Consider the following 12,905-nt stretch of genomic DNA (forward strand, 5'->3'; position numbering starts at 1 on the left):
GTCACCGTGACATAAAGTGGACTTTTAAAGCGGAAATGATGAGTGAATTAAGCATGCTTGGAATAACAAGAGAGGAATAACATGGATTTTAACTTTTTGGCAAGTATTAATGCATCACAATCAAGTAACGTTACAAGGAAGGGAGACGACGGCTAAAGGTAAGACAAAAAGTTACATTTTTCGCAACTTGTTTATTGACTTGTTATTATCAGTTTATTGTGGAATATGTAACAATCGGGTCCAGTCGGGTCTGTGTCTTCGCGCCGGGTTCGGTTCCAGCTTTTAAATAATAGACGGGTCCAGGTCGGTTCCGGGTACTACATTTTTGGCATTGCTCAGATCTGCACGGGTCTGGGTCCAGTTTTTGAAATAATAGACGGGTCCGGGTCGGTTCCGTTTAGCACATTACGGATCTCTTCGGGTTCGGGTATGAATTTTTGGACCCGTGAAGACCTCTAGCTGGGGGCCTGGGGAGGGCAGACTTACCTTTCCTCTGTTATCTCACTGTTCACCAGAGTGGCGTGGAGTTGCAATGAATCCTTTGGAGTGTGTGAGTGTGGTTTGGGGCACATGTGGTTATTATTATTACTATGGGCATTATTGAAGCCCGGTGTCTTTAAGCCTGCCGCCCTAGTGGTATAGCCCCAGGTCTTTTGCTGTCGGGTGTCCACTTTTGTTCCTTTTTGTGTCCGATAATTGTTGTTTTACAGCAGTTGTTGCTGCTTGCTGTGTGGAACCTTTCCTCTGTTATGTTTGATCTATTGAATGAGACAAATTTTAACTAATCACTTTATTGTTTAATAAAGATGTACAAGTTTTATACAAGGCACCCACGCCCCCTGGTCATTTCATGAGAAATCAAATCTGTGCCCCTTGGGCTTTTCCCGGATGGTTAATGGGTGGCGTAGTCATTATCTTTTGGAATCAGTAATATAATTTAAAAAGTTGAGTGCCCATCGCTGCTATTCGCCCTTGTTATACCTCTGATTGCCACACATTTCTATTTTTTGTCTTTAATTATATTATTCTGTGTCTTGTTGTTTTATTTGTATGTGTGCACTGGAAGCTTAATTTACCTAGGGGAAAAAATGGTTGTGCAATGCATGCGGGCTCTTTTTCATGGTCGTGATTCTGATCTGTGTTGTTACAGGACATTTTTCGAAGTGATTGGTATACAATGCAGCTGAACACAGTGATGCAGGAGATGATCAGAGATATTGATGGAGTAATCTACCTCGATGTCTGGCAGATGACTTCCTGTCACTATCTACGTGAAAATATTCACCCAGGACCTGTTGTTGTTGCAAATGAGGTCCAAATGTTTCTCTCATATATCTGTCCTGTCTGATTCATCAGACACAACCTTGCTTCGTCATCATCTACAATGTACATACAAACAAACTCAATCGAACTCTTAAAGCTACACTGTGTAACTTTTTTGGTTTATTCTTAGCTAAAAACACTTAGTTCTTTCAAAAATATATGTGCTCATTAATGTATATTTACTTCTTTCAAGTAATAAAGTATTCTCTTAAGTTTATAATATGCCATTGAAAATACATACGGTAATGGGTTCGAATGCGGGTCGCCATGTTGCCCCTCCATCTTGAAAGTACATCAGCCAAAGAGGGACATACCCATGAATTCAAGCTTCGCCTTTCGCGTTTTAACACTCGATGGCACCGTGTCGAATGTGGACGAGGTCGAACTGGAAGCCATATTAATCTTGGACTAAATCGGCCACCGTAGGAGTTAAAACGAAATCGGAATTGAGAGGAAGAGAAACTAATATTCACTGGATGGTCATATACCTTTTCACCGCTAGATGGGGGAAAATATCACACAGTGTAACTTTAACAGGTGAAGTTCCTAAACGTAATTCAGGGAGGAGCCCATCTAATCTTCCAATCAACAGCCAACAGCCAGAGTATATAAACAGCTACTGACAAGTCAAACTAGTGAAAATATAAGAATTTTAAATAAAATATAAACAAATGAAATATAAATAAATGCAAGAGTAGTATCTGCCAATTACAGCAAAGAGGAAGCAAGCAACAAGCAACGCAGCAAGTCTGTTTGTGTTTGGCACGGAGATATTCCGTGCCTACTTTCTTTAAACTGCTTATAATGTAACCGCTTCGTGCAGAATTTAGTTTGTGTAGCAGATATTAAAGTTATTATATTACTGGTGTATTGATTTGTGTATCTCTGTTTGTGTTTGATTTCATTGCGGGATAGAGTAGTGTTAAAAGTAGGCTATTAATTCATTCTGAAGTTCATGTGATTAAGCAGATCGTTAAAATAAAGTAGCTTATATGATTTTCATATAAACATATTGAAATTTAGTATTCAGGTTAATTTTCTGAATTGTGTAAAGTTTGTACTCAGAAAGTGTTTAAGCTTTTTGAATATCATTTGAGTACTGTATTTCAATATAGATAGAAAGAACTAACAACAACACAATTTGATTTATATATATATATATCAACACAACTTTATTTCAATTGATTTAATTATTTGTATTTTTGTTTCTGTTGAAGGTTTTTCCCCTTTCTTCTGTCAATACTCTTTGAACGTACCAACCTAATTCATTCAATAAAAAGAAGATTGGAATCCAGTTAAAGGGATAGTTCGCCTGCTTACACCCAGGGCATCAAAGATGTAGGTGTCTTTGTTTCTTCAGTAGAACACAAATTAAGATGTTTAACTCCAACCGTTGCAATGTGCCAGTCGTATAATGCATGTCAATGGAAACATTTTAGAGAATGAGAGCTATGAGAGTAAAAAAAAACATAGACATACAAATCCATATTAAACCCTGCGGCTCTTTTGACTACACAATTGAGCAGTATTGTTCTTGAATTAACCACAATTTGGTATTTTTTTAAAAACAGGTAATGTTGGGATACATTTCAAGTGGTCTGGTCGAGAATTCCATAATTTCGCCCCTTTTACTGAAAAGGCAGTTTGGGCAAATTATGTTCTACAGAAAGGAATGCTACAATTGCCTTTTGACGCTGAACGGGTGATGGATCTAGTACCACTTTGCTGTCTTATTTTGCAAAGGGGTAAGGCAGCAGCATTATTTAGGCATTTGAATACCAATTTAACAGAGTGCAGGGTAATAAAATACCTAAAATCTTATATTTGCTTAGAATTTTGTTATGAGTTGAAGGAAGATGGAAGACCAGGGAGGGGTGCAATACACAGTTCTTTATTTGACAACAGAATTCGTCCTCAAAAACAAACAGAACAGAAAGGTCCGGCGGCAAGCAGAGCCAACGCCGAATCTGCCAAACGGCTGGTTAAAGATCACTCAGGGATCAGAGAGGACGGAGGCCAGGGTCCCAGACGCCAATTGCCGTTCAGGGAAAACCTCAGTAGTAGAGAAGGTGAACAGCCACAAGCAGGCTCCGAACAGGTACTCTGTAAACAGGCACAGCTTGAGCAAACAGTCTTTAGGCAGAGAGTAACTCACTAGATCAACAGGCAACGGTCAAGTAGACGGACAGGACAGGACAGGACAGGACAGGACAGGACAGGACAGGACAGGACAGGACAGGACAGGACAGGACAGGACAGGACAAGATGAAAGCACAACGTCTCTCAAACATAGTGAAGCAATAATCCGACAACGAGACAAGAGAGTAGAGGGAATAAGAAGCTGAGATAATCAAGGGAAAAGAGGGCGCCGGTGGCGGAATCAGAGCAGGAAGGGGAAACAGCTGTAACAGATAATGAGCAATGAAGAGGATGAGTGAGCGTAATGTGAAAGTGAGAGCGTGAGTGCATGAGTGGCCACAAGAGGGAGACAGAGAGAAAGGAAAGAGAAGCCCAGGATCATAACAAATTTGGCAATGATGATACCTTAATCTCTTCTTGTCCAGGATTTTCAAGGCTTGGTTATAAAGACACTCTATAGACTTAACTGATGACTGGTGAGCCTGGGACCATGTGGTTAAGCCATATGATATGTGTGAGAAAATCATAGAATTTATAAAAATAAATGCACAGTCAAGAGTCAAACTATTTCGTATCATCCTAAAACAGCCCGGGTTGGCCTTAATGGTTTTACTGATTTTCTTTATATGAATTTTAAAATTCAACTGATAGTCTATGATTATTCCCAGATACTTTACTTCTGGTACTTGTTCAATAAGCTCCCCATTAATTTGTACATTTAGTACTTGTGTTAGAGGTAGTTTTTTAATGGAAAAGCAGACAGAGTTAGATTTTTTTGGTGTTTAAGATTTAACAAGATGAGGTCAGCCAAGATGATATTTTCTCTAAGTTGGCATTTAGTTTATCAGCTACAGAAGTACAGGTATTACCAGATGCATACACCACTGTATCATCTGCATACATCTGCAAACCTATATCAGAACATACATCTGGTAGATCATTAATGTAGAGACTGAAAAGTATAGGTCCCAAGACAGTGCCCTGAGGGATCACTGTTACAATTTTAAGAAAGGTGGATCTCACATTATCAATTACAACACATTGTTCACGGCCTTTTAAATATGATTCAAACCAGGACAGCGACTGTTTGGATTAATTGAATTTGGAGAGTAAGGTCTTATAATTTATTGTATCAAATGCTTTTTTTAGATCTAGAAATACTGCACCAACTTCATTTCCCTTGTCAAGTGATTGTTTTATATTTTCGGTTAATAAACAAATAGCAGATTCTGTAGAATGGTTGTGTCTGAATCCAATTTGCAGAGGACTCAGATAATGGTTTGTCTCAAGATAGTGCATCAATTGTTCTGAGACAATCTTCTCCAGGACTTTAGAAAAGACTGGAGAGAGGCTAATAGGTCTATAACTACAGGACATTTTAACATCTGCAGATTTAAAACGAGGTGTTACCAAAGCACTTTTCCATCCATCTGGGCATTGCCCAGATTTAATGAAGATATTAATAAGATTGGTGAGAGGCTTGACCAGAACGCTACTATGTTTTTTGAAGAAAAGCTGTATCTAGATTGTGAATATCTTTTGAGAAGGTGGTGTTTAGGTTCTGTATAACTTTCAGAACATCTGTCTGATCAACCTCCCTGAGCTGAAATTAGTTATCCTGATCTGTACAGGTCTATTTTGTTGTTAAGCCTATATCGTTCTTGCTTGGAAAACTTGATGCAAGGTTATTAACAGATTCTATAAAAAATGTATTGAATTAATTTGCAACTTGGGCATTATCAGTAATGATGTTTTCACCTACTCTAAGTTCATATTTGTTTTGGGTGATGGTACCCTTTGGAGTTAGTAGGCTCTTTAGATGCTTCAAAATTATTTTGCCATTCCCTTTGGCCTCAGTTAAATTTCGAATTTGATCTGGAAATTCTGAGTTCTCTAACATTGATGTCTTAAGACATGAAACGATCAGTTTGTGTGAGAAACGGAACAGTATTTATAATTTTTTTTTACCTCAAACACAACCCTATGTACATCAGCCGTCCCCACACCATCACTGTCTGTAAGTGAGGTCAAATAACACGATATGGTGTAGAGATACGCGCAAGAGATCACTTCTGCCGCTTGTATTAAATTGAGATACACCTTATCGTGTACATTTGACCTCACTCACTGGAAGTGATGGCGCGCTTGCGACTTTTGTACATAGTGTTGTATTTGAGGTAAAAAATTATATAAATACTGTTCAGTTTCTAACACAAATTGATCGTTTCGTGTCTTAAGATACCAATGTATCGTTACGAACCGCAGGGTTTAATATTGATTCGTATGTCTATGTTTTTTTACTCTCATTGGTGAAGCGAAGAGAGCGTGATGGAGTATAAGGGTTGATGAGATCACAAAGATACTCTGGTGCAGTCCCATGAAGTAGCTTGTATGTTAAAATAAGAATTTTAAAATTGATTCTCGCATTTATGGGAAGCCAGTGCAATTGTGAAAGAACCGGTGTAATGTGTTCACGAGAAGTACAAGTGAGCACACGAGTGGCAGAATTTTGAATATACTGAAGCTTGTCTGCAAAAGAGAGAAAAGGTCTAAGTCGAGCTATGTTTGTCAGATGGTAAAATGCAGTTTTAGAGATGTGTTTTATGATTACCGTGCTGGAATCAACAAATCAAACTGATCTGCTCTGCCTTACGAGTAGCCGCCACTGTACCAATATGCATTGTGGCAAACAGCGAGGCAAGGGGCCGTGAAAGCGGGCCGGTGGCGAGTGATAATGAGCGCCAGCTGCGCGCCACACCGGTCTTGTCTCACCGTGGAGTGACGGGAGCATAAAAGGAGGAGTGACGACAGTGCAAAATCTGGCCTGGAATTTGTGTTTTGTTTATATTTGTTTTCGTACGTAGGCGGCAGTCGTCCGTGAGGGGCTGCTGCCGTTATTTTATTTTGTTTGTTTATTTTATTAAAAACTTGTTGAACGTTCGCTGGTTCCCACCTCTTTCTTCCCTGAACATACAAATTACTACATTGGTGCCGAAGCCCAGGAGGAAGGAGGGACATGCTGTCGAAGAGCCCTCGCTGCTGAGGGGGATTGCGGTGTTGAGGAGGTCGGGCAGCGCGGATGGATGAAGACCGTGAGGGGCTGCCCAAGGCAGTGGTGTTGGAGCGAGTGAAGATCCGGTGGGACGCGGAGCTCGCTGCCGTGCCCCTGGGTCGAGGTGGGGTGGCTGCCGTTCGAGAGGGAGCGGAGGAGTCGCCGACGCTTGCTGTGAGCAGGAGCCTGCTACCGTCCGCCATTTAGGGGAGGAGCAGGGAGCATGGGACTCCCTGCCGGCTCCCTCAGTTGGAAAATCGAGCCGTCCACCAAGCGTCCAGTGCCATCGCATGGTATAGCGAGGAAGAGCCTCTCTGCTTTTTTCTGTTCTGTTGCTCCTCATGCTCCTGGCTTCATTTCTCTCGCCTCTCTGTCCTTACCCCCAGGTACCGCGGCCACCGTGATCGCAGTCTTGGGAGTGCCCCCCGGCCGGTGGAGGGCGTTAGGGGTATGTGGCAAGCAACGAGGCGAGGGACGTGAGAGTGGGCCGGTGGCGAGTGATAATGAGCGCCAGCTGCACACCACATCGGTCTCGTCTCACGTGTGATGGGTGCATAAAAGGAGGAGCGACGACAGTGCAAGACGAGAGAGGACCAGGCCTGGAATTTGAGTTGTGTTTTGTTTATATTTGTTTTTGTACTTATTTTATTTTGTTGGTTTATTTTTTTTTAAACTTGTTGAACATTCGCCAGTTTCCGCCTCCTTCTTCCCTGAACATACAAATTACTACACTACAAATTTTGGAGCAGTTCTGGAGCCGTTCAGCTTCAGTAAGTTATTCTGCATCCAGATACTGATCTCTGCTAAACAACTACGCAAAGCTATTAATGAGCAATGGACATCAGGACTAGTGCTGATGTAAATCTGCGTATCATCCGCATAGCAGTGATACCCAAGACATATTTCCTGATGATCTGCCCAAGCGGAAGCATGTAAATGTTAAATAAAATTCAGTGATCAGTGATTCACGCAGTTCTTCAGGTACCACCAGTCGAGACCCTCTAAACACAAAATCAGCCTGCACACTGAACTCATGTCGCAGTTTGTAATATGGGCGTAGAACAGGATCCAGAGCAGCAGAAGATGGGGGCCAGCCACGGACAATTTGTGTGCGAAGAGCAGAGAGTTCAGAACAACGAGTAGAGGCAGCAGCAAATTCATCCAAAAATATGGCAGTTGAACCAATGGACAGTAACGCAACAAATTCGGGCTCTGTATCCGACTCAACATCTGAAGTAAGAGGCAGGGGCAGGCGGGACAAACAGTCTGCAGTGTAGTTTTCAGATCCAGTACGATACTGAACTGAGTAATTAAAACAGAGCAACCGAGCAGCCCATCGAGCTATGTGCATGCCAGCTCTATCAGTCCCTTTTGTGGTCAGCAACGTCGTCAAAGCTTGGTGGTCAGTCCGCAGAGTAAATATGCGACTCCACAAGTATGTCCTCCACTTCTCCACTGCCCAAACGCACGCCAGAGCCTCCTTTTCGACAGCGGAGTATTTCTGTTCAGCTTGGGTGAGTGTTCTGGATGCGAAAGCGACAGTACGTTCATGACCATCAGTGCTTATTTGTGCGAAGACAGCGCCAAGTCCGTAAGCAGACGCATCAGTAGAAATGACCACTGGCAGCTCCGGGTCAAATAGTGCGAGAGCAGGACTGCTTACATGTAGCTTTTTGACTTCAGCTAAGCTTTGTTGAGCTTCATCGGACCAGTGAAATCCACTCTCATCTCTCAGGCACGCACGCAGAGACATCACTACGGAAGCGAAATTAGGAATAAATTTGTTGTACCATGAGAGGAGACCCAGTAGAGAACATAGCTGTACAGCATCCGATGGCGTAGATGCATCGATTATTGCAGAGAGATGTTCCTGATCCAGCTGAATACCCTGTGATGTCACCATGTGTCCTAAAAACTTCAAGCTCTGCTTTCTGAATTGACATTTTGACTCATTCAACACCAACCCTGCATCTTTGAGAAAAAAACATTACTGGTGTGCATCTTGAGACAAAACAATGCCACTGACATATTTTAAGATTTGTCAGTGCAAGATTCTTTCAGTTAAAATAGCTCAAACATGCATTTTAGTCTAGGATTAGCTTAAGCATTGTCTGTGAAACCGGGGGAAAGTTGGTAGTCGACTAATCTGTTGATTAAGTTAGATAAGTGAAAGATAAAGTTGCTATGAATGAAACCATATAATTTATATTTGAGTTGATGTATACATAATGCAGTGTTTGGCAAAAGCCCACACAGATATGAAGTTTTCAGCCTTGCTGCTAACCTAGCTGGCAAGGGATTAATTTACTTTAAACCCTGGAGATTAAGTTTTATAATTATTGCAGCCCTATTCAACTTTACACAAGAATAAAGCCTATAAAGAGAAACAACTTACCAATGGCATGGGAGTGCTCAAGGGCCTGTTGTCCGACGAGGAGATTGACTGGCTTCCCATCCTCCAACAAACGCACATACACAATCTCGCATTCGGTGTTGGATATATCAGTGTCTCCATCTATTAGAACGGCTAGATACTTCACGGCTTTCAGCTTCGCTGACAGGCTCTCTCTCATTATGTCAGCAATTTGACCGATCATCTCTGCACATCTTACATCATTGTCATATGTGGGATTAATGTCAACTCCGTTTTTGCGGTGTAGTCTGATAAGCGGCCCAAATTTGACGAAAAGTTCTTCTTTTTTCGCAATGAAGTATGCAATGTTCATCTTTATTTTCAGCTGCCTCCTCTTCTCCTCCTCAGATAGCAGCACTTGCCTCCTCAGGGCTGCTGACACCGTGCCCGACGGTTTCTCCTGTCTCAGCAGGTACATATCTCTACACTGGATATGCCGCTGCAAGATGTTATGTTTCGTTACGCTATCTCTTTTCATATGTGGATTACCTGACACGAACAACGAGTTGCCAGCCTGTTTCTGCCCTCTACAATATTTGCAGAACATGAGGTTGTTCTCGAAAACCAGCCATGGGAAAACTTTCAGCCAATCTGCATTAAAGTTATATGTTCTCCCTTTGGCGGCTCCCGTGGATGTTGAAGTGGCAGCCTCAGGTAAATCTTGTGAAGAAACTTTGTTCATTGAACCTTCCACACACCCCTGACCGGATTCATCTTTGTCTCGTTTTCGCTCAAAATAAAAATTTATGTGCTTAATTTTCAGCGATTTAACGTTACCTCTGTTGTCACTTGACGGACGCTTGACTATTTCACTTCAAATCCAGCAGTTCCCGCACATCCCCTCATGCTATGTTCACGCCCGACAACTTCACGTCCTATTGCTTCCTTTCCATGTGAAATGAATGCTGTGTTCAGTGTATTGAGAACAGCCTGTCACTCGCACACTGTGCGCATAAATTATTTTTCCAGTTCGCACATATCTATTTTTAGGCGTAAATGCGAGTGAAATACTCGCACTGTAGAGCCCTGCTGTATGTACAGGTTCAGATTGCCCTCAGGTGCCCCTCGTTTAGCTATTAACTCTTCCGCAGCTTCTAGTTGTTTTCGCTCTGCTCGTGAGATGCGGATTCAGTGCCACCGCTCCCATCGCTTAGGGCACCGAGTGCTGCGGGGGGCACCAGAAGAAAATTCTCTCTCCAACCCCCGTTCAGCTATAATTGACGAACGCAGCCACCGCGGCCATCATAAAGTAATAACGCTTAGGGCATCAAGAGACGGCCAGCGGTGGCACTGTGCGGATGGGTCGCGCTATCAACTAGGCTTTATCGTTTTTATTGCGGGAAGACAAATTCTTATCGTGGGGAGAATTTTTACCGGTATATCGCAAACAATAAAATATTGCCCATCCCTAATTATAACCCATTCAGACATTCTGGATGGGCCATCAACCCCACATTCATCCCACTTTACATTAAAACTTACTATCTGAAGTCTTTCTAACAAACAAACAAGAAATTGGTACCCTTATGTGAAATAAAATATAGTTCTTGGCATGGCAGGTGCATTAGAGCTACAGTTAGCACCAAGCTACATAACACAATATAAAAGATTAATATTACACTTTAAATCCAAAACTCCCTTTAAACAACCAGTGAGTGTTTGTATTTACTTCTGATCACGATATAATGTGAGTTTCAGTGATGTTCAATTATGTTATATTTAGCATTTTATATGGAGCTAATCGCTTCACCTGTTTAGCATGTTACTGGAAACATTCTTTATTCATATAAAAACACCAAATCACATGCAAAACACACACACAAACCATATGCCATCGTAATCGTGCATTTATTGCTTCTTGGTTCACATGTTGGCAATGTGTACAACAGAGAGATGATAATGAAGAAGTGCACTGAACAGCGTGACCAGAAGGGGCAGGATTATGGTCACGTTGTGTTACGTAAGATAATTGACAACTGTACAGCGAATGAGAGAGCTCTGAGATTATCATAAGTGTTGTGCAACAGGAAGCAAAATACACAGAGATGTCATTCAGCTCTTCAGATCACCATAATTCAGTGAGAAATTAATAGAAATGTTATTCTGTAAGACAAAATATTTTGCAAACATGTGATAATAAATCTATATTTGTCCAAATATGCACACTTTTGGACTAAGAGCCCGAACGGATGCGTTTAGTGCATGTATGTGACCACAAATAAAACGGAGAAGAGGTGACTGGCTTTTGATTCTTGTTGATATTTCATTGAAAATATTGTTAATTACAGATCGATTATTTTGCACTCCTGACATAAATTAAGAAATTAATGTCACTGCAACTTCGTTTTATCATAAACAGTGGTCAAATAACGAAGCTGGAGGCTTTAATCTTTATAATTATACCAAGTTTTTCCAGATGAAGTTAGAGTGTGATGTTTTAACGAGCAGTGAATGTTGAACGACAGTAATCTGGGGCCGTCTGCGATCTTTGATTGCAAAGGGGTTAAAGAAATGAAAGACCAATGAAGGCGCAGTACATGCGAGCCCGCCCGAGCCAGCCGAAATGGGCGGAAACTTGGGCTATAAAAGCGTCCGTTTCACTAGGGCAAATTGATTGTTTCAACTGAAGCGGCGCATGAGGCATCTTCGCGCATAGCATGGCAAATTACGCAGTACTTGTTCCATATCTAAGGGAACCAAGGTTACGTTAGTAACCGAGTACGTTCCCTTACGATACTACACAAGTACTGCGTCGTTCGTCTTATTAATATAAATAAGACAAGACGATTGGGGATAATACAATCACGCGGTGCTATGTAAGATGTCGACTAAATACAGTGAGAAGCACTTAACAAAGGGCTCCAAGACACTTAGTATAAGTCATTCACCAGAACCCCATTACTAGGACCTCTAGGGGCCTAGTTAATGAATATATAGGGCAGACAGTGGTTACAGTGGTTAAGTTGGGGATATAACAAGAAAGCACATGAGTGTTTTATGAAGTTTTATGCAGAAAGGTCCAGCGATTGAAGCGCAGGGACCTCCAGATCATAGAACCTAACAAATGTGGACGGTGAGGCACAGCCGGCTGCAGCACAGATGTCATCAATGGAAACACCAGATAACCATGCCCACGAGGTCATGCCTCTCGTGGAGTGTGCTCTTAAGCCGCCTTTCCACTGCACACGACATTCGGACACGACTGTCGGAATGTGCCCCCTAGTGGCAGGCGCACGTAAATTTCACTATGATCGTACACGCCAACATGGGAGAGAAGCTTATCCTCGCGGTTTCAGAAAACCTCAGTCTGTTTGATACTTCTCTAGAATCATACAGAGACTTTAATAGGAAAAATGAGGCTTGGAAGAAAGTTAGTGAGGTTGTCGGGTTGACAGGTGTGTTTTGTTTGCCAAATGTGCTGAATGTATTCAAATCCTTGTCATGCCTTAATTAGCCTTAAGTAGCATCTAGCCATGTATTCATTATTCCACATTTTACAAATTTATTGAGACAGTAGTTAACAAACTGACAATGAACAATGCTCTCACAGTTTATTTAAAAAGTAATTAGTAATGCAATACTTTTTAGTGAGAGTAATTAATATAGTAATCTAATTACACTGTTTTTAGAGTAATTTACCCAACACTGAAATGACATATCAAAGTATAGTATGTCTAAGTTAACATGATTTTACAAAGTTATACAATTGTTTTTAAACTTAACAGTTGATGAGTGCAGGAAGAAGTGGAGGAACTCCGTGATGTTTATGTCAGGGAAAGGAGAGAGGAGAAGAAAAGGAAAAGTGGAGCAGCTGCCATCCAAAAACGCCCTTGGTGTAACTATCACATCATGTCTTTCCTCCTTCCATTTGTTTCTTCTCGGCCCACCTCTGGGAACATGGAGGAAGAAAGAGGAGAAGGGAGAAGAAATGAGGAAGACAGCGCAGAAGTAATAACAGAGGAAAGACAAGAAATGCAG

At 41.6% G+C, this 12,905-nt stretch overlaps 1 protein-coding gene across 1 annotated transcript in view; it reads left to right on the plus strand.

Moving 5' to 3' along the window:
• The window catches only part of LOC307119573 (NXPE family member 3-like), a gene marked incomplete at its 3' end in the record, with an annotated part of 232,607 nt that extends 231,259 nt beyond the window's left edge, over nucleotides 1–1,348 (plus strand). Inside the window, exon 6 of the mRNA XM_079805916.1 lies at nucleotides 1,151–1,348. Coding sequence (XP_079662042.1) covers nucleotides 1,151–1,348 — 198 coding nt within the window. The remainder of the gene's footprint in view (nucleotides 1–1,150) is intronic.
• Nucleotides 1,349–12,905: the final 11,557 nt, after the last annotated feature.

The sequence above is a fragment of the Gobio gobio genome (genome assembly GCF_949357685.1).
Source record: "Gobio gobio genome assembly, chromosome: 23".
In the NCBI taxonomy this organism is placed as follows: Eukaryota; Metazoa; Chordata; class Actinopteri; order Cypriniformes; family Gobionidae; genus Gobio; species Gobio gobio.